The sequence below is a fragment of the Dreissena polymorpha genome, chromosome 5 (genome assembly GCF_020536995.1).
Source record: "Dreissena polymorpha isolate Duluth1 chromosome 5, UMN_Dpol_1.0, whole genome shotgun sequence".
In the NCBI taxonomy this organism is placed as follows: domain Eukaryota; kingdom Metazoa; phylum Mollusca; class Bivalvia; order Myida; family Dreissenidae; genus Dreissena; species Dreissena polymorpha.
In genome coordinates, this window is record NC_068359.1 from 61,060,323 (window position 1) to 61,082,742 (window position 22,420).

At 36.5% G+C, this 22,420-nt stretch overlaps 1 protein-coding gene across 1 annotated transcript in view; it reads right to left on the minus strand.

Moving 5' to 3' along the window:
* LOC127881090 (uncharacterized) overlaps positions 1-22,420 on the minus strand; it is a 101,416-nt gene that overhangs the window by 53,694 nt on the left and 25,302 nt on the right. The window contains exon 2 of the mRNA XM_052428778.1: positions 616-1,561. Coding sequence (XP_052284738.1) covers positions 616-1,357 — 742 coding nt within the window. The 5' untranslated portion in view covers positions 1,358-1,561. The remainder of the gene's footprint in view (positions 1-615; positions 1,562-22,420) is intronic.

The window sequence follows — 22,420 nt, forward strand, 5'->3', positions numbered from 1 at the left end:
AGCCCAAAAACTGTGATTGTTGTAACACATCTTTTGTAAAATCCTGAATTGTAGTATCAATTCTTTTGTTGTTAAAATATACAAGGAAGACAGACATGATTCGGCTGCTTTTTTTGTTGTATCATGTCATGTCATTGCATTGTTATTTGCAGTTTTAGGTTACTTATGCATTTTACTCTTTCCCTTTCAGAAGCAAAGTGAAAACGATTAACTAGCAGTCTGTTCAGGTTTAATGCTGTTTGCTGCTCATTCGTATCTTAGGATTGGAACTGAAGCCTTTAAAACTTAAATCTAGTAAGAAAGTTCTTAAATTTAATGTGATTTTCTAAGGGACTACAAGTCTAAGTTTTTATCTTAGTGGTAAACAGTAAATTGTGACACAATTGGTGGCTCCAAGTTTTAAATGCATACCCCTTGCATGGACTCAAAGATATTCAACAGCACCAATGGCAGAATGTAATTTTGAAAGAACTTAAACAAAATTGCTTTACAGACATTGTGCAAGTTGTTTATTATGATTTTTGCAGAAACAGTTAAGAAATGAGATTTAACAAACCCGTGCAAAATGGATATCATTTATTGATGAAACATCCTAATCAATAACATAAAGGTTACCTGTGTGTATTCGATGATGTTGTTGAAGGTGAGAGAGCTGCTTGAAGGAACGCTCGCAGTAGAGGCAGTGGTACTTGCGCACGCCAGAGTGAACCAGATTGTGCTGGTTCAGCTGCTGGCGACTCCGGAAGCCCTTGTAGCAGTGCGGGCAGACGTGCCGCCGATCCTTGTCCACAATGATATGTTCCGGGAGCATTGAGTTGCTCGTACCTGGACCGTTACCGTGGTGACCAAGATGGTTGCTAGGGTGGTTGCCAGGGTGTGGTATGTGGTTATGAGGCCCATGGGATATCGTATGTTTAAAGGAACTCAGATTTCCATTGAAGGTTTCTGAGAGAGGTGGCAGAGGGCCGTTATGGTTCTGGCCATGACGTGGAGATTCTAACGAGTGGGAATTCTTGTCCCCAAGGTTATCCCAGTGAACTGTTGATGGGTTGCCATGGTTTTCACTACTTGATGGGGACGGAATACCAGACGGAGATTTTGCTGAAGGGTTTTGTTGTTGAAGATTTGTGTTATTTTGTGCAGAATGGTTTTCACCGCCCGGTTTGTTGTTGTTGTGAGGAGTCATGAACCCGTGGCCTGTGGTTGTGGGGCCCCCAGTGGTTGGGGGAGGGTGTGGTGGGGGCAGCTGATCAGCATCACCCATACGATCACGATTGTTATTTGACAGCAACCAGTATGTCAAGAAAAACTTGAAATTTTCATACCAAGGATCAACACCCATTCCTGGACGATACATTATTTAAAGGGGTCTAGCAGAGGAATATAGCCACATTTCATTGCACTTTACCTATAATCTCTCTACCGCAAAATGCTATTGAGATTGCGAATTTATTTCTGTCCCTTTTAGTGCCCTTTCCTGCTACATTGGTATCCACTGTTATCATTCATAATATCACTCTGATGGCTGCAACTTCACCAGTCCTCTTTATGATTATTCCTCCTGTAACAAATGCAGAAAAATGTTTTATTTAGCCTCAATAGAGTTATTTAATATTATTAACCTTAAAGTGTGATAAGGTTTTATTCACCAAAGAATTCTTTAAATTCATTAATGCTGGAAATTGTTCTTTTTCATAATGAGGTAATTTAAGGTGTTTACTGCCTTGCTTTACTTTAGTTCCAAGTAATTTAGAATCCTAGCTTTATGAGTATTTGTTATTTTTAGACTAAAGTCTTAGAATTTGTTGGTGAATAACGGCCCTGGTGTTTAAGCCAAAGACATATTCAAATGCTTTGGACTGTTAATGTTGCTTTGGACTCTTTATGTTGCTTTGGACTCTTATGTTGCTTTGGACTCTTATGTTACTTTGGACTCTTTATGTTGTTGGTAGAACCTAAACACTCAGTATCTGGACAAAAATCAGAAGGTTCTCGAAAAACATGGCTTAATTGATGAGCATAAAGTATTATAAGTCCCGGTTTGACTGTGCAGTCCGCACCAGCTTATTGGGGAGAATATTCTTAACCTTTTTCCCCATAAGAAGCACAGTTAAAATTGCTTTTGCAACCTCTGTGAAAAAAGGGGTTTAATGCATGTGCGTAAAGTGTCATCCCAGATCTGCATGGACTAATCAGTGATGACACTTTCAGCTTTAATGATATTTTTTGTTTCAAGAAAGTCTCTTCTTAGCAGAAATCCAAGGTGAAAAGTTTTGTCCCTAATTAGCCTGTGCGAACTGCACCAGCTGATCTGGGACGAAACTTTACACACAAGGATTAAACCCCTTTTAATAAATAGGGGTCGGTTTCACAGAAAAGAACAGGCGCACTTCTAAATGGCAAACAACTTAATTACATTAATATATCTATTGCAGACAAATTAAACTCCCACAACCAGTTATAATGCGGTGAAAATGTCATATTTATTGTCTATGCAAAGAAAGACAGTATGGTTTTCTTTTACAAGAAATTATAATACAAAATGTATTTGTAAGGCAAATATAATGAAAGAAAATAAAACACTTGACTATACCAAAAGATTGTTTATTTGCATACTTCCTCCTGATACATTTTTATATATATTATTGAAAGGTAAAGTCTTGCATCTCATAACACCTGCTCATTTATACCTCGGATTTTAAACAGTTTAATAAAAATGTGTACCAAGCTAGCAGACTGTTGTTATCTTTTTTAGCTTTGCTCTGGGAAACGCAGAATTTATGCATGTGAAAAAAGTGTCATCTGAGATTAGCCTGTGCAGTTAGCACAGGCTTATCAGAGAAAATTCTTTTTTACTTTTATTGGAAGTGTCTTCCTAGCAAAAATCCAGTTTAGGTGGAAAATATGGTCCCTGATTAACCTGTTTGGACTACAGGTGATGATTTTGGCCGGTACTTTATCCTTAATGTTCATTATTCTTTGAGTTGATTCCTAGTATATTCATTAAAACGAAAGTACATTTCCCGTTTGCAAGTATTTGACTTTTTGGTATGTTCCAAACAAATAGCATGTGCATTTTGGATTGATCACAGTATTTTCATTCACAGTATTTTCATGTTCATAGTTTAATGATCTAATAATACAAGTCGGTTATAAAGATTCACAATATGTTTTACAGAATATAGAAGCAGTATACTATAATTACTGTTTGAGACGGTAGGGTGGTGTTTTCATGAAATGAAATAGTAGGGTGATGTCTTTAGCAAGCCGGTCAAGTGAACCAATATATAAGGCGCTGCTCTACTGGGAGCAGGCAGTCTGTGTTCCCTTGCCGAACAGATCACAACGTTTATTACCTTGCAGTAATTTGAGACCATATACCATTGAAAGTATCTGTGACTTTGAATGCCTTTTGAGTGGAGGTGACCATAGCTGCGCAATAGACCATAGCTTGCTGGGTAGCCTAGAGACTCTATATTAGTCCGGGTCACAGGTTTCCATTGGAAATATAAGTTAGTGTACATGTCAGGTCTCGTAGGACAGCCTGAGTCTGTCAAGCTACTTATTATCACTTGTACTACACTGACCAATTGTCTTCCTTGCATAACGCAATAAGAGGACACTGCAGACTCGTTGCTATAGGTGTAAGACACCTAAGGTGACCCAAGTCACCCAAGTCAGCCCAAGTAAACCCGAGTCATCCCAAGTCATCCTAGGTGACCTAAGTCATCACAAGTCACCCTAGGTGACTCAAGTCATCCCAAGTCACCCTTGGTGACCAAAGTCAACCAAATGTAACCCAAGACACCCGAAGTGACCAAAGTCACCCTAGGTGATCCAAGTCAACACAAGTCACCCTAGGTGACCCAAGTCAACCCAAGTCACCCTAGGTGACCAAAGCCAACCGAAACCACCCAAGGTGACTCAAGTCTCCCAAGACCCAAGTGATCCAAGACATCAAAGTCACACATGGCATACGAAACCGGCTTTTATACTGATTAAACGTTCATCATTCGAATAATAGAATAATTATCAATCATTAATAGTGGAAACATTCATTAATTCAAATTAAAATTGAGGAAGTTGAGTATCTAATCAATCTGCTCAGGAAAGCCCCAGCAAAATCTGTGTGTTGAAAAATACAAGTGGTGTTTGTTGCCATTGTATATATCCCGAAGAAACGGTAAACACGTTAAATACACATGTAAATCTGGAAATACACTTGAGCGCATGCATTAAATTCCGTTTTCCCAAAGCGAGGATCAGTTGTAAACCAGGCTTAGGAACATGGGAGGCAAACCATATTGTATGCAAAATAATCTAGAGTGTTTACAAGGTTTTACTTAAGTCGTATATAGCCATATAAAAAAAAAAGCCCCGCCCCCTGGTGGCCATGTTTTTGAAGCAACCAGCATCATTTTAAAACTTGTCCAAGATATTATTGGGATAAATCTTCTGACCAAGTTTCATGAAGATCAGACAATAAATGTGGCCTTTAGAGTAGTAACAAGGTTTTACTATAGCCATATATAAGGAAAAATGCCCCTCCCCTAGGCTGAAATGTTTTTCAAGCAAACATATCCATTTTCGAACTCATCCAAGATATCATTAAGACCAATCTTCTGAACAAATTTCATGAAGATTGGACAATAAATGTGGCCTCTAGAGTGTTAACAAGGCAAATGGTGACAGCGCACGCCGCATGACGGACAAAAGGCGATCACAAATGCTCACCTGATGAGCACATTGTGCTCAGGTGAGCTAAAAACAAGTAAATATCAATAATTTAACATACCACTGGCTCCAGTAATATAAGCAGTGAAAATACCATGCCATCAGCAGTGGTTGCTTATAAGTATATTTAAAAGTTTTCACAATACAAATATTTTTAAACAGTGGCGACACCCTTTGGTGGCCATATTATTGACAAAAGAACTGAACAATTTGAGTTACTTTCAAGGACAAATTGTTTCAGGTCTGCATGGTGCCACCTTTTGCAACCAAAAGCACCTGTCACGCAGACCCAATGTAGATGACAAACCAATTGACATTTTGAAGAATGCTTATTCTATATAAGTGATGTTTGTAGCAGGTGTTAACATTGTTAATTGATGACTAATTTGACTAAGCAATAACAGTTTAAAGGAAAATTTATTGACGCCTGCGTAATCCTAGCTAAACTCTGAAAGGCCTCTATTATTATTCAGGGTTCATACAGATTTTCTCCAATGAAATTCAATCACTTTTTCAGCACTTTTCAAGGGAAAAAACCCAAATTCAAGCACTTTTTTAGTCAGCCCTACTGAAAACTGTATATTATTCTGTGGCCAATACTGACAATATTTTCGCTAAATTGGTCTCTTCTTGCCTAACATTCTATGTGAATTTCAACAGTCTGCACTACCTTGCTACAGTAACAACTGTTTAATCAAAAGTAAGATATTTCATTTAAAATATATGATATAGTAATTGACCAAGGCATTACACATACCAACAAGATGCTTCCCCCTATATGATGTTTGACCTTGAAGGATGACCTTGACCTTGTGAAGGATGACCTTGACCTTGACCTTTCACCACTCAAAATGTGTAGCTCCATGAGATACACATGCACGTCAAATATCAAGTTGCTATCTTCAATATTGCAAAAGAATTAATAAAATAAGCAATTTGGGCCACATATATTTGACCTCTGACCTTGAAGGATGACCTTGACCTTGACCCTGTCACCACTCAAAATGTGCAGCTCCATGAGATGCACATGCATGCCAAATATCAAGTTGCTATCTTCAATATTGCAAAAGTATTCATAAAATAAGCGATTTGGGCCACATATATTTGACCTCTGACCTTGAAGGATGACCTTGACCTTGACCTTTCACCACTCAAAATGTGCAGCTCCATGAGATACACATGCATGCCAAATATCAAGTTGCTATCTTCAATATTGCAAAAGTATTCATAAAATGAGCGATTTTGGCCACATATATTTGACCTCTGACCTTGAAGGATGACCTTGACCTTGACCTTTCACCACTCAAAATGTGCAGCTTCATGAGATACATATGCATGCCAAATATGAAGTTGCTATCTTCAATATAGCAAAAGTTCTTGCAAATTGTTAAAGTTGGCGCAAACAGACCAACAGACCAACAGACCAACGGACCAACAGACCAACAGACAGACAGGGCAAAAACAATATGTCCCCCACTACTATAGTGGGGGACATAAAAATACCCTGTTATTTGTATTGAATATCATTATGTATTCTAAATGTTAATAACAGATATTCCAGTGGTATAATATAGCTGATACAAAATGTTAAAGACAATTATGCATCTGATACAAATTAATTCTGAAGTGAAAAGAGAAAACTACAAATGTACAGAATCTCGCAACGGCAATATAAAATGCCATGTATTAATTGAGGCTTGTAAAAATTATACTTATTAAGTAATTTTCTACAGCAGGTACACATGTATGGTGGACGAACCAGTTATCTGACCTAAGAAATTACGTTAAATTTCCTTAAAATTGAAACACTTAAAATGACAAAACATTTTGTTTTAACAAATGACTAACAGTTCAATCATTGAATGATTTATCTGTAAAGTTTTCCAGCAAACTACCTTCAAGAATTTATAACAATGATTCCCTGGTTATTGTCACCTCTAGCAGACAAAACAAAATGGCGGCCGATGTAAACATGACCTATTACCCGACATTTCATAAATACTACTCCAGTATATACAAAGTCACATGATTATCACGTGACCCGGACTCGGCGAAAAAAATCTGCATCTGCTGCAATCAAAATTGCAAACGGCAATATGCTTTTTGGTGTGTAAATGCACGTTTTGATAAATGCATTCAAAAAGTAATAGCAAAAAAACACATAAAACGGTGTAAATAAGAATAAATGCATTCCTTTTACCTGTTTTTGGCGCATTTGTTTCAAGCTAAGTAGGCAAGTAGGTCATGAACTTCATGTGTGACCTTTTGTTTATCAATGTGACGTCATGCGCACTTTTGCGCATGTGCATACAGAGCCAAAACAAAACGTCCGATAATAGGTGCTGTTTGATAACAGGTACTTACACCATACATGTAAAATCTGTTATTGATGCAATAGTGTACTGTGTATGTTCAGACTGAGAGTCTGCACTCATGTAAACAGATTGCAGTTTCTTCACAGTATCATCTAATTTATTTGACAATCAGTCAAGTGCAACTTTTTTGTCTTTTGTTTTTTGCAGTAGAATTGGGTTAACTGAAAGAATTTGCTTCACAGACAAACTGCATTTTAGGTGGCTTTTCAACGCCGATTCCCCCATACTGTCTATCTCTATACCTGTTCTGCGTTCTTTACAAGATGCTTTGACTTTAGAATCGGCATTGTCAACAACCCAAGGGAACTTCAAAAGCCACCCTTTCTGAAAAATGCACTTATTCGCTGGCATATTTCAACTTGTCAGTACCGTAATGGCATAATGCGTACAACAAATACCGAAGTAGACCAATTGGCAGAAGATTAGTAGTAGTTGCCTCCCTTACGTTCTAATACCCGTACCAACCCGTACCGATCCAGTACCTGCTCGTATAAACAGATCAGAACCGTCATAAATCGTGAAAAAAACTACGACTTCCGACTCACGGAAATGTAATATTTTTATCCATTTTTCAAGCACTTTTCCAGTCAAATTCAAGCACTTTCTAAGCACTTTTCAAGGCTATGGTTGAAAAAAAGCACTTTTAAGCACTCCAGATCCTTTTTAAGCACTTTTCAAGATAAACCTTGATTTTCAAGCACTTTTCAAGGTCTGTACAAACCCTGTTATTATTGAAAGAATCTTATAAAGCCATTCAATATTAAAAGAAACAGTGCTCTGCAATAAAAAAATAAAAATAAAGCGGTGAATATCGTTTGTTTTTGTTTTTTCATTTTGACAGCAGTTTTTTCTCACATATATTTTTATATGAAGTTTCTAGTGATGGTATTAAGGTACAGATGGGTAGATATCTGGGGGGGGGGGAAGACATATTGGAAGTACAGTGTTTTACCAACATGGAACTGCTCTTGAACTATTCTTGGATGAGTATAAACAAATTCCATTGTCAAATACAACATTTTTTACAAGCTGAACTAGATATACATGCACTATGAGTTACACTAATATAGTGAGTTGATAATCATATCCACAAGGATGAATCCTCAATGATTTGTTTGACCATGATAATTTCCGCAAGGTCAATGTTTAATTTTAACAAGAGGGCCACGATGGCCCTAGATCGCTTACCTTTTTTTTTACAAGGCCTTGTTCATTGCTTAGTTGAAAATTCAGTACTCAACTCTCAAGAGCATATTAGATTGGTTTTCTTCTGTTTACTTTTGCAGTGTGAGCATATGATTAATTCTGATTGAGTTCTGTCCATTTGCATGTTTTTTTTGCAAAGCAAACATTTGCAAGTTATGCTTATTCTACATGTGTTTACAAGGTTTTTGTGAGATTTGGACCTGGTGACCAAGATTTTGACCCCACATTACCCCAATGTTATGCTTCACACAAGAAAAAAAAATCCTGGTCAAGTATTATCATTATTCGACCAAAACTATGGCCTCTAGTGTGTTTACAAGGAATTTGTAAGATTAGACTCCATGACCTAGATTTTGTCCCAACATTACCAAACATCAAACTTGACCTAGATATTGTACAGACAAACATCCTGGTCAAGTTTCATCATTATTGAACCAAAACTCTGGCGTATGGAGTGTTTACTAGGTTTTTGTAAGTGTGTTTGTGTATCAGAGTTTATTTACAGGTCCTACCGGCCCCTTCACGAGATCTTTAAGGTCCGACCTGAAGGTTTTTGTAAGATTTGACCTGGTGACCTATATTTTGACCACTCATGACTAAACATCAAACTTTGCTTACAAAATTAAATTTTATGACCAAGATTCATAAAATCTGAAACAAAATTGTGACCTCTAGAGTGTTTTCAAGGATAATATAATTAAAATTTTGACATTCTAAGGGCAATAATTCTGGCATTTATTATGCAATTTTGCTCATTATCAAACTTGACTGAGATCTTGTGGCCATATAGCTAGCTTCTCAGCAACTTTGATATAGAATGCTTGAGAAATGTGAATGCTGGAGTGTATACAAACCAAATGTGGATGGACGAACAACGACGGACAAAGAACAATCGTAAAACCTCAACTGAGCAATCAGTTGAGCTAAAAAGTTTGTTGTTTTTCACCGATCTGAGCCATTTTCCACTTTGTCCAAGATATCAATAAAACCAATGTCTTGACTAAGTTTCACAATGATTAGGCAAAATATGACTTCTAGAGTGTTCACAAGGTTTCTCTATAGTCGTATAAGGAAAACTGCCCCACCCCCCTGGCGGCCATGTTTTTAAACCGATCGGGACCATTTTCAAACTCATCTGAGATATAAATAAAACCAATGTTTTCACAAAGTTTTATGATGATTGGACTAACCATGTGAATGCTAGAGTGTTCACAATTTTTTTTTACTATAAGGAAAATGCCCCCCCCCCCCCCCCGGCAGCCATGTTTTTCAACGGACCAGAACCATTTTCAAACTCAACTCTGGTATCTAAGAAACAAATGTTCTGACAAAATTTCATGAACATTGGGCCAAAAAATGTCACTTTTAAAGTGTTCACATGTTTTCACTGCCCGGGCGAACATTGTCCAGGGTTTTCCATAGAAATCCAAGGAAAATATGAGGCTGGAGTATTCAGACTAAGTTTCCAGCCTTTTCCAGCATCAATATTATTTAAAAACAAGAGGGCCATGATGGCCCTGAATAGCTCACCTGACTCATTAAGATCAGATGAAAACTATGACCTCTATTGTCTACACAATGTTTTTCTATGATTTGACCTAGTGACCTAGTTCCTGACTCTAGATGACCCAAATACAATCCCAATCCAGATTTCATCAAGATAAACATTCTGACCACAGTTCATAAATATTGGATGAAAACTGTGACCTCTATTGTCAACACAAGGTTTTTCTATTTATTTGACCTAGATTTTTACCCCAGATGACCCAAATACAATCCCACCCAGATTTCATCAAGAATTCTGACCAAATTTCATAAAGGTTGGATGAAAACTGTGATCTCTAATGTCTACACAAGGTTTTTCTATTATTTGACCTAGTGACCTAGTTTTTGACCCCAGATGACCCAAATAAAATCCCAACCCAGATTTCATCAAGATAAACATTCTGACTAAATTTCATAAAGATTGGATGAAAACTGTGACCTCTATTGTCTACAGAAGGTTGTTCTATTATTTGACCTAGTGACCTTGTTTTTGACCCCAAATGACCCAAATACAATCCCAAACCGGATTTCATCAAGATAAACTTTTTGACCAAATTTCATCAAGATTGGATGCAAACTGTGACCTCTACTGTCTACACAAACAAATTGTTGACGGACGGACGCACGGACACACGCAGGCACGCACAACGGACGCCGGACATCACACGATCACATAAGCTCACCGTGTCACTTCATGACAGGTGACCTAAAAATATGTGTCGGAGATAAACATGAACAGTTGTGGTTAAAATCCCATAGAAACAAGGGCTGTTTGTAAAACATGCATGCCCCCCTATATGGGCTATAAGTTGTAGTAGCAGCCATTGTGTGAATACGTTTTTTGTCACTGTGAATGGTGGTGGTGGTGGTGGTGGTGGTGTAGTAGTAGTAGTAGTAGTAGTAGTAGTAGTAGTAGTAGTAGTAGTAGTAGAAGTAGTAGTAGTAGTAGTAGTAGTAGTAGTAGTAGTATTAATAGTAGTTGTAGTAGTAGTAGTAGTAGTAGTAGTAGTAGTAGAAGTAGTAGTAGTAGTAGTAGAAGTAGTAGTAGTAGTAGTAGTAGTAGTAGTAGTAGAAGTAGTAGTAGTAGTAGTAGTAGTAGTAGTAGTAGTAGTAGTGGTAGTAGTAGTAGTAGTAGTGGTAAAAGTAGTAGTAGTAGTGGCAGTAGTAGTAGAAGTAGTAATAGTAGACGTGGTGGTGGTGGTGGTGGTGGTGGTGGTGGTGGTGGTGGTGGTGGTAGTAGTAGTACTTGTAGTAGTAGTACTAGTAGTAGTAGTAGAAGTAGTAGTAGAAGTAGTAGTAGTAGTAGTAGTAGTAGTAGTAGTAGTAGTAGTAGTAGTAGTAGTAGTAGTAGTAGTAGTAGTAGTAGTAGTGGTAGTAGTAGTAGTAGTAGTGGTAAAAGTAGTAGTAGTAGTGGCAGTAGTAGTAGAAGTAGTAATAGTAGACATGGTGGTGGTGGTGGTGGTGGTGGTGGTAGTAGTAGTACTTGTAGTAGTAGTACTAGTAGTAGTAGTAGAAGTAGTAGTAGAAGTAGTAGTAGTAGTAGTAGTAGTAGTAGTAGTAGTAGTAGTAGTAGTAGTAGAAGTGGTAGTAGTAGTAGAAGTAGTAGTAGTAGTTGTAGTAGTAGAAGTAGTAGTAGTAATAGTAGTAGTAGTAGTAGTAGTAGTAGTAGTAGTAGTAGTAGTAGTAGTAGTAGTAGTAGTAGCAGTAGCAGTAGCAGTAGCAAAAGCAGTAGCAGCATTACAAGACCAATACTTAAGAATGATCAAATGGGAAAAGGTAACCTAGCACTGGCAGTAAATATGGGGCTCATTTACAGGTCAGATTTGGAATCTCTGCTGTAAAATGAGATTTTGAATGAATTAAAGGGAGGCAAAGTTATAAAAAGAACATGCATAAACCGTAGTTGTTTCCCTTGTTTGAACCATGCTAAATCCTTACAAGTTTGGAAAGAATTGGATGAAAAATTTGGACTTTATTGCATAAACACCATTTTCTCAATTCAAGGGGAGGTAATTCTGTACTTCATGGACCAATAATGCTCATTTTTTGTAGGGTTTGTGTCATCGTTGATATAAAGACACTGTGCAAATTTGGAAAGAATCGGACAAAAAATGTGGAAAATTTTTGAAAGTTTTCACAAAATAGGCAAAAACGAATAAACATGCAAAGTTCAACGAGCTCCTGCGGCCATGTTTTTTGACGAATCAAATTTTTTTGAACAACTTTTTCAGGGGAGCCTTCAAAGGTCATCCCTGTGAATTTTTTTGAAAATCTGATGAGCAGTTTCTGACAAGAAGATTTTTTAAGGTTTTTACCATATATGGTCATGATGGCCATCTTGGTTATGTGATCAAATTTTTTTTAACAATTCTTTTGTCCCATGACCTGGGGATGCTCCACATGAAATTTAGTTGAAATTGGCTCAATGGTTTAGTAGAAGAAGATGTTTACAAATTGTTTACAGACAGACAGACGGACAGACGCCGGACGCTGAGTGATCACAATAGCTCACCCCGAGCTTTCCCTTAGGTGAGCTAAAAACGGTGGAGAATTGTCCATGGTATGCGGAAATAGCCTGAAACAATTTCTAGCCTGCAAGGGAAAACGCTGGTTTTCCAGATTACATGGAGTATTCGGACGGTATTTTTCCCATGCTTGCTGGAAAACCCTGGAAAATGTTCCAGGGTTTTCCATGTTTAATATTCCATGGTTGCCTGGTATAACATGGAAAATTGTCCAGCTTATACCATGGTCACTGGAAAGGAAAAATAAATTCCTGGTCTACAAAACTGAATACATGCATACAAATCTTCTAGGTCCATTATTAAAAAAACTTGCCATTACATAGAAGAACACGCCTGTCTTTAGTTAAACAATAAAAAGAAGCAAAATAACAGTATAGTACCCTCAAAAAGTGTATTCAAAGCCATAAAAATACAAATAAGTCCAGTAATGTACAGTCACAAACCTTGTAACAAGAGCACCGCATAACGGGTGCCAACGCTCGGCTGCGGGTGCAGTTTTGAGAATAAATGAAAGCTTGTCAGAATATTTTTTTTAGAGGTCACAGTGACCTTGACCTTTTACCTGGACGCACTTTGACTTTAGAGCCAATGTTAAGGTTTTAGCACGACGCCGACAGCAGACGACACAAAACGATGAGCTGGCTATGACAATACCTCGGGTTTTCTCCAAAAACAACCGAGCATAAAACTATATGCAAGAAACAAAAGAAAAAAGACTATTGTCAAGCAATATAAGTCCCCTACCGGCTCCACCATTGTCAGAAATTCCAACATTTTCAGATTTAAAAAAATATATATTTGTTGCCATAGCAACCATAATTTTTGACGTTGGAACAAAATGAAATGATGTGCATAATGTCCATATTGCCATCTATCCATGTTCCAAGTTTCGTGAAAAAAATTTATTGAGAACTTTTAAAGTAATCGCAGGATCCAGAAAATCACCATTTTCAGCAGTATTTCTAGTCTATTTGTTGCCATAGCAACCAGAATTTTAGATGTAGGAACAAAATGAAATGACGTGCATAATGTCCATATTGCCATCTATCCATGTTCCAAGTTTCATGAAAAAATATTAAGAACTTTTAAAGTTATCGCAGGATCCAGAAAAGTGTGACAGACTCACAGACTCACACAGAGTAAACCATAAGTCCCCTCCGGTGAAACCGGTAGGGGACCAACAATGATAAATGGAAATTCTTAAAACATGTTTTGCCACAGTAGTTATTTTAAACTATTATGTCACAATATTTACACATGAGCACCAGGGTACTGTTTTTAGTATAAGAACTACCATCATTTTTTAAAACTGTTTTTTTAATTTGCTGGGTTTCAGCAGGTCGCGGATCTTAATTCTCTCGCACTTGACCTTGTACTGCTCCTGCATGATCTCTGAAAGAAAAAGCATTATAGTTTTTACATTCATCTTTAAAAGTTACTGCGCAGCAATCATGAGATGGAATTGTTTTATTCTAACTCTCATTCATTATTAAGTCTACTTAAGATATTTCATATTGATCACTACATAAAGCAGTATATCTATTCAAATTTTGTCTACTTGAAAGTTATTCATTTCAGTAAACATTTATGATTTAAAGTAGTTAACAAGAAGTTTGTTGGCATTAACTGAAATTTATACTCTGAAAGTTTGCAAGTGGGTTTTCGATCTACTTCCAGAAAGAAAAAAACGTACAGAAAAAAATCATATTACTTTCTAACAGATCTAATCACGACTGTAACAATAACTCAATAACCACTTTGATTCAGTACCAGCGGGGGTAATCACGTGATAGTCATTATGGCGAGACAGCTATTTTTCGCCGTTTTATACCTTTTATTACTTCTGTTTATATTTTAAATGACACTCACTTTCCAGCCATATCTGTAAAAAGGTGATTAGCGTTTATTTCGTATTTAAATTCGCTTTATATCTCGACTTAATTCCCCGCAAATTTTCTTAATGGAGCCCTAATTTTAAGGTCATCCCGCTAAGAAATTTCGCACCAAGTAAAGTCGAGATATAGAGCGAATATTAGTATTTGAAATAAAAGCTAGTAACTTTTTTCCTAATATGGCTGGAAAGTGAGCGGGATAAAAAATAACAAGATATGTGTTTGCCAGAAACACAATGCCCCCTTCTGCTCCGCTTTGAAGCCATATATTTGACCTTTGACCTTGAATGATGACCTTGACCTTAACCGTTCACCACTCAAAACGTGCAGCTCCATGAGATACACATGCTTGCCAAATATCAAGTTGCTATCTGAAGCGACATAGAAGTTATGAGCATTTTTTGAAACCTAAACGCGACACCTAAATGCAAAATGTGACGGAAAGACAGATGGACGGACAGATCACTATATGCCCTCCTTCTGGGGCATAAAAATTATATTGTATAGTTACAAACCTTTTATTAAATACCATTTCTACTTAAAGTGTATGCATATTTACTACACAATAGGTTCGAAAAAGTGAGAAACATCTCTATTTTGAACTTTTCCATTTCAAACTATTTTTTACGGCCACTTTGACTGCGCATTTGCTGGTAATACTTTAAAAACATATACTCAATTAATTCAATAACCTGTATAAATTTACCTCTCAAAAAATCCAGCTTGTCTTGGTCAAGGACAGGTATATGCTCATCACCAGGGTGCGGTTTTCCCACTCCTGTTCCCCTTGAGCTGGCAAACTTGTTGAGGGTAAAAACCTTTTATAAAAGTCCATACATCATGAGGTAACATCCCTCTTTTGCTCCATTTTTGGCAGCCGATGTGCACACTTTCCTTAGGATCTTCTGTTCAACGTAAATTTTGCCTGGGGGCAAGAGTTTAACCTTCAAAATTAAAATATAAAAGTACTCATTAAATATGAGGGAAAGCAATCCGTTTAGTATCATGACCAGAAACAGCTGAAAGTAAAATTTAAGATGACAATATTTATCATAAAACCCAGCTATTATAATTCACTTTACACAACATTTACACTTCTTCATTTGTATGTTTATGTATTTGTGTTTCAAATTGTGTTTTTAACCTTAAAATTGCAATATAACATAAGAGAATCTGCCATAGCTATCTTAAAGCATGTATATGAAAAAAGCTTAACATTAAGTGGCAGATATTTTGTTATTAATATATTAGTCTTAAATATTTGTTATATTGCCATTTATTAGGTCACTGTATTTTTAAGCAATGAATCATTACAGCCATGTTTGTTTTGTAAGATACACACGTACACCTTTGACTGCATTATGGCTTGAGCATTCATTTTAAATGTTAACCACCTGCCAAAACAGATATTACTGTTAAACAATATTAATGTAATAAACACAGCATTATAAGAGAACAATACAAAGTAAATATAGAGACAAACCTGTTCAGTAGTTCAGAGCATTCAAAAAAGGTCCATCATAACTTACTGAATCACTCTTTTCAGCTTTATTACACACAGAATGTTGATTTCTACAGACAGTTTACTTAATTATTTCAGAATGTTCATCAAAGTAAGTTATTTCATCATATTATCAAAACTTCAAATGAAAAAGTCCAAACATTGCTTTGAAACTACATTTCAAATTTTCAAGCCACAGTAACAACAGAGTGGCCATACCACGTGGTCCGTGACGTCATTCTGGCTAGCACGCCAAGTAGAAAATTGTAAAAATTGTCTCTGCTAAGAAACTTCAAATCCACGTAAGTATCTTATTATTTACTCTATTTTGACGCAATTAGGCGCAGGCTATGGGTAAAGTTGAGCACTATTACCGGTTATATAAATATTTGACACCAGATAAGTAGTTTGGTCTATCATTCGAGGCAAATTGTTAGTTTTTACGTCACAATGCACGCAACCACGACAAGCACATTTTAAATCTTCCAAAATATCCGTTTTATATTCATTTTTGCAGTGTACTAATAAATGCGGACGTGAATAATTCTATATAAAATGTGTTTTGTCCGAAAACAGTATCTTAAAACACCATCAAATGACATTTCTAATGAACATCAACAATTTGGCAACACAACAAGCAACAAAATTAAGACAAGCACGACAAGTCGATATTCGTGTAGAACGACTAGTATTTATAAGTGTAGAATTGGTAACTTCCATGTTGTCAAATAATATACATCAATTAATAAAATCTGTGTGACCCTTGAATAGTTTGTGTCTATTTACTGTCTTGTGAGATGTTGTGCCCTGTCCTGTGTGCGTTCAGCCATGTATAATGTAAATAAAGTAACGTGTTAAAGATTTTAAAACAGAACAAATGAACTCAATCTGCTTACTACTGAATCGAAATTCAGACATGATGTTACCATAACTAAGATTCTTCGCCCATGAGGGATGAAGGGTCATCAATTTAATATTTATATAACCGAGAACAGTTTTTGTTAATTTTAACGTATAAACAAGTATGCATTCATACGGAACATATATGTGCGGTCAAAATATGCCTTTGATAGTTTATAGTCACTTTATGATGATATACTACACTGCCTTTTCCCAAGTTGTTTTCATATACAGAAAACATGTTGACTATACATTTGGAACAATCGCAAAAGTGTCTTTAATAGAATATAAGAAAGAACTCAGCTGCACTATTTTGAATGATATTTTTTTCTATATTGCTTTCCTTGTGTTATATATAATTTTTTATGTAATCAAACTATGCAAATTGTTTTATGTTTTATTCATATGATGTGTAAATTGTTGAACTGTGATTAACTTTGAATAAAATGTGTTGCATTTTTATAAGTTATTTTTTCCTCTTAAAAAGTCAAAGTTTTTTCCAGGTTCAGCTGAAAATGTTAAAGTATTTTCCATGCTTAAAAAATTCTATGTTCCACTTTCCATGCTATCTGGAAATATTGACCATGGTTATCCAGCCTAAAATCCAGCGTTTTCCATTCCTTTTCCATGCTTTTCCATCCAAGGCTGAAAAATGCTGGTGAAAAAAGTCCACGTTTCATGGACATTTCAATAACAAAACCCTGGAAAACCCTGGAAATTGTTTCAAATTCCAGGGATTTCCATGGAATTCCATGTTATACCATGGATTTCCAGCCTAAGTTCCATGATAACCCTGGACAATGTACACCAGGGTAAATACATATAGAGAAAACTGCCCCGCCCACTGGGGGCCATGTTTTTTCACCGATCTGAGCCATTTTCTTCCGATATCAATAAAACCCATGTTTTGAACAAATTTTATGATGATTGGGAAAAAAATGTGACTTCTTGACTATTCACAAGCCTTTTTTTACTATACAAGTATAAGGAAAACTGTCCCGCCCCTGGGCAGCAATGTTTTTCAACGGACTGGAACCATTTTGGAACTTAACTCACGTATCTAGGCAACAAATGTTCTGACCAAATTTCATGAAGATTGGACCAAAACCATGACTATTAGAGTGTTCACATGTTTTCACTAAATACATATAGAGAAAACTTCTCGCCCTCCTCAGTGTGGCCATGTTGTTTTAAACAGATCTGGACCATTTTCGAACTCGTCCGAGATATCAATTTAACCAATTTTTAAATGAAGTCTCTTCTTAGCGAAAAATCCAATTGAACCCTTTCAGTGCGGGAACCGAATTTTGAAGGCCTTTGCAAACGTGGCGTCTCATCAGGATCCAAACTGTTTGCTATTGGATAGTATTCTTTGAAAAAAATCGAAGAAAATGCTAATTTTAGAAATTCAGCAGACGACATTTTAGCAAGAGACAAATTTCCCAGCATGCAAAGGGTTAAGCGGAAAGTGTCGTCCCTGGCCTGCACAGGCTAATATGGGATGACACATTACGCCCAGTTTTTTCAGAACATGACTCGTATGATTGTTTATATTATATTTTGAACTTTGCCACAGAACATTCAGTAAAACCATGTAACCATGTATTAGGTATCCCTATATATGACCTTTGCTCGAGAACAATAATAAAGACCATGTAACCTTAAACATTAATTGCAATGACATTCGCCCCAAAACATTCATTAAGGCAATATAATGATGTAATTTTACTTTGAGTTTCCATCATGGGGTACTCTTCGGTTTACTGAGCTTTGACCATGGTCTTGCAAGTTATGGGCTCGCATCCCCCCCTTCCCCCCGCTCCACTTACACACTCTGACATTGAAAACACTATATGCTCGTCTGCCATTTCAAGTGAGGACTAAACAAAAGATTTCACAAAATTACTAGCACGCCAACAAAATAACAACTATAGGTACTTTATTTTCAAATAATATATCAATAAAAACAAGCAATTAACACACACTTTTTATTCAGATAATCTTGTCAGTTTCCCAGTAATTTCTGAGGCTGTTAACTGAAAACAAAAGGCGCTATGTTTTTATTTTTCCACCACAGCCTTTTTGTCAAAGTTGCAGCAAATAAAAATTAAATGGTAAACTGCAGACTGTCTAGACAAAAAATTAACATAAAACTGTTAAACATGCACAGTGCAAATGCTATAAAATATGTATTTTTTATTTTACTGTTGTGAAAGCTGTAAGTTTATCTGGAAAGAGTAGTTACGCAGGCGTTATGAGCACTTAAAAAATGAATTTGACATAAACAGCTTATATGTTTTTAAAAAATGTTTATGTTTCTTTCATAAGCTGGCTGCAAAATCAGTTATGAACAGAGCTGTTTGTAAAACATGCATGTCCCCCATATGGGCTCTCCGTTGTAGTGAGAGCCATTGTGTGAATATGTTTTTTGTCACTGTGACCTTGACCTTTGACCTTGTGACCTGAAAATCAATAGGGGTCATCTGCCAGTCATGATCAATGTACCTATGAAGTTTCATGATCCTAGCCATAAGCATTCTTGAGTTATCATCCGGACACCATTTTACTATTTTGGGTCACCGTGACCTTGACCTTTGACCTAGTGACCTGAAAATCAATAGGGGTCATCTGCAAGTCATGATCAATCTACCTATCATGTTTCATGATCCTATGCCTAAGCGTTCTTCAGTTATCATCCGGAAACCATTTTACTATTTCGGGTCATCGTGACATTGACCTTTGACCTAGTGACCTCAAAATCAATAGGGGTCATCTGCGAGTCCTGATCAATCTACCTATCAAGTTTCATGATCCTAGGCCCAAGCGTTCTTGAGTTATCGTCTAACAACCACCTGGTGGACGGACTGACAGACCGACCGACCGACAGACCGACATGAGCAAAGCAATATACCCCCTCTTCTTCGAAGGGGGGCATAAAAAATATAACCTAAAAGAAAACTAAACAAGGGCTGTTTGTAAAACATGCATGCCCCCCATATGGGCTGTCCGTTGTAGTGTAAGCCATTTTGTGAATACGATTTTTGTCACTGTGACCTTGACCTTTGACCTAGTGACCTGAAAATAAATAGGGGTCATCTGCGGGTCACGATCAATGTACCTATGAAGTGTCATGATCCTAGGCAAAAGCCTTCTTGATTTATCATCCGAAACTCATTTTATTATTTCGGGTCACCGTGACCTTGACCTTTGAACTTGTGACCTCTAAATCAATAGGTGTCATCTGCAAGTCATGATCAATCTACCTATGAAATTTCATGATCCTAGGCGTATGCGTTCTTGAGTTATCATCCGAAAACCATTTTACTATTTCGGGTCACCGTGACCTTGACCTTTGACCTAGTGACCTCAAAATCAATAGGGATCATCTGCGAGTCATGATCAATCTACCCATGAAGTTTCATGATCCTAGGCGTAGGCGTTCTTGAGTTATCATTCAAAAACCATTTTACTATTTCTGGTCACCGTGACCTTGACCTTTGACCTAGTGACCTCAAAATCAATAGGGGTCATCAGCGAGTCATGATCAATGTACCTATGAAGTTTCATGATCCTAGGCCCAAGCGTTCTTGAGTTATCGTCTGACAACCACCTGGTGAACGGACCGACAGACCGACCGACCGACATGAGCAAAGCAATATACCCCCTCTTCTTCGAAGGGGGGCATAATAAAGTGGCATTAAAACACATGCAGAGCCATTGGAAGAGACTAAGATGTATCAAGGCATAATATAATAGAGTTGAATAAATGGTATAATAAAAAGTAATAACTGAAAGATTAACGAGAAAAGCAAAGCACATTTCGTGTTCTGCTGAGATACATCTCTTCTGTTTCCTGTTTTAAAACACATTATGTCACATGTTTAATTTAACAAGCTATTTAGTAAAAATACATTTGAATTTAAATACAAAGTCTGATATTGTTTTGAACATATAACAGGTATTGTTTCCCCTGATATATTTTTCACAAGGTATTTAACCCCCTGTCATATTTTCGAGTGGTATTTTACCCCCTAACCTATTTGTCAACAGGAATATTACCCCATGATGTATTTGTCGAGAGGTATTTACCCCCGAGACAGATTTGTAAAGAGTTGTTTCTCCCTGACCTATAAATTATGCCAAAAGGTATTTTACCCCCTAGACCAATCTGTAAAGAGGTGTTTCCCCCTGACCTATAAATTATGCCAAAAATTTATTTTACCCCCTAGACCGATCTGTAGAGGTGCTTCCCCCCTGACCCAAACATTCTGTCAAAACGTATTTTACCCCCTAGACCAATTTGTCAAAATGTATTTTACCCCCTAGACCAATCTGTAAAGAGGTGTTTCCCCCCTGACTATAAGGGTCCAGAGTACTTTCGGAGGTAATACATAAATAGGCTTTTAAAAACTTTGTTATTCTATGCTAACAAGTGTACAGTGTATAATTAACCCTTTCAGTGCGGGAACCGAATTTTAAAGGCCTTTGCAAACAGTTTGGATCCAGATGAGACGCCACAGAACGTGGCATCTCATCTGGATCCAAATTGTTTGCTATTCTGAGAAAAAAATGAAGAAAATGCTTATTTTACAAATTCAGCAGACGACATTTTAGCAGACGACAAATTTCCCAGCATGCAAAGGGTTAATTATCATCACTATCTGCAATGCTCATACATATGTTGTATATTTTGTGTATAGGCCATTCAATAAAGATTGAATTGGTGCACCTAATTATTTTATTCTTAACATTTCGGTCACTTCTTAGGAGTCATTTTATTTATCCTTACATACTTCTTGTTATAATTAAATTAGATGAAGTGTTTATTTTATTTACATTAAATGTTTATTTCATTAAGTTCAAATGTTTATCACATTATTTTTTTTATTACATAAACTATTTATTGCTTTTAATATTTATTATGTTAACTGTTAAAAATTATCACTTCATAAAATTTTATATTATCATTATCATTATGCAACATGAATACCTGATAAGAATGAATGCTTATAAATGCTTCAAACAGTCATCAGACATCTTAGTGTAAAATTATTACGTAGATCTATACATGTTTATTGCTATTGCAAAGGTCACTGTGAGAAAAATTATATGATACAAAATGACATCATCAACCACAAAGATGATAAAGAAGATGATGAAGATCAGTTTCATTATGGATGATAACAATTATTATATACTTAAACACATTTTGATGTTGATCAAAAAGCAAAATAACTTTGATGGTGACAAAAAGGCAAACAAAATCAAAGATAAAAAACAACAGATAATGTGTTCTGAAGATCTGGTCCATGTAGGGGTTTGCACATCATACAATTTTGTTTGATTGAAACATTTTTTCGGCGTAGCTGTCTAAGCTAGCTTTTCACCATACCTGATCTTTGTAAGTGTCCAATAAGATTCAAATAAAATTTCCCACGGCTAGACCCAAATGAATACACTTCATTTATTCCATTTGCTGATTTGAGCATTGAATCCGCCAGAACATTGGAAACATGACCGCGTCTTTGTAGTATAGCATGTAACAATGTTTAACTGCCTGTTCGGCATGAAACAATTTTATCCCGTACTGCTAAGTACTGCACAGAAAAAGATATTCGCTATCTTTGATCTCATTCATTGAACTTTTTACCTTTCACCACCTCCAACCACAATCAACGCCGTTTATCTTTTTAAAGATATTTCTTGTTTTAACAAACCCATACATGCCATACGTCCCGGATT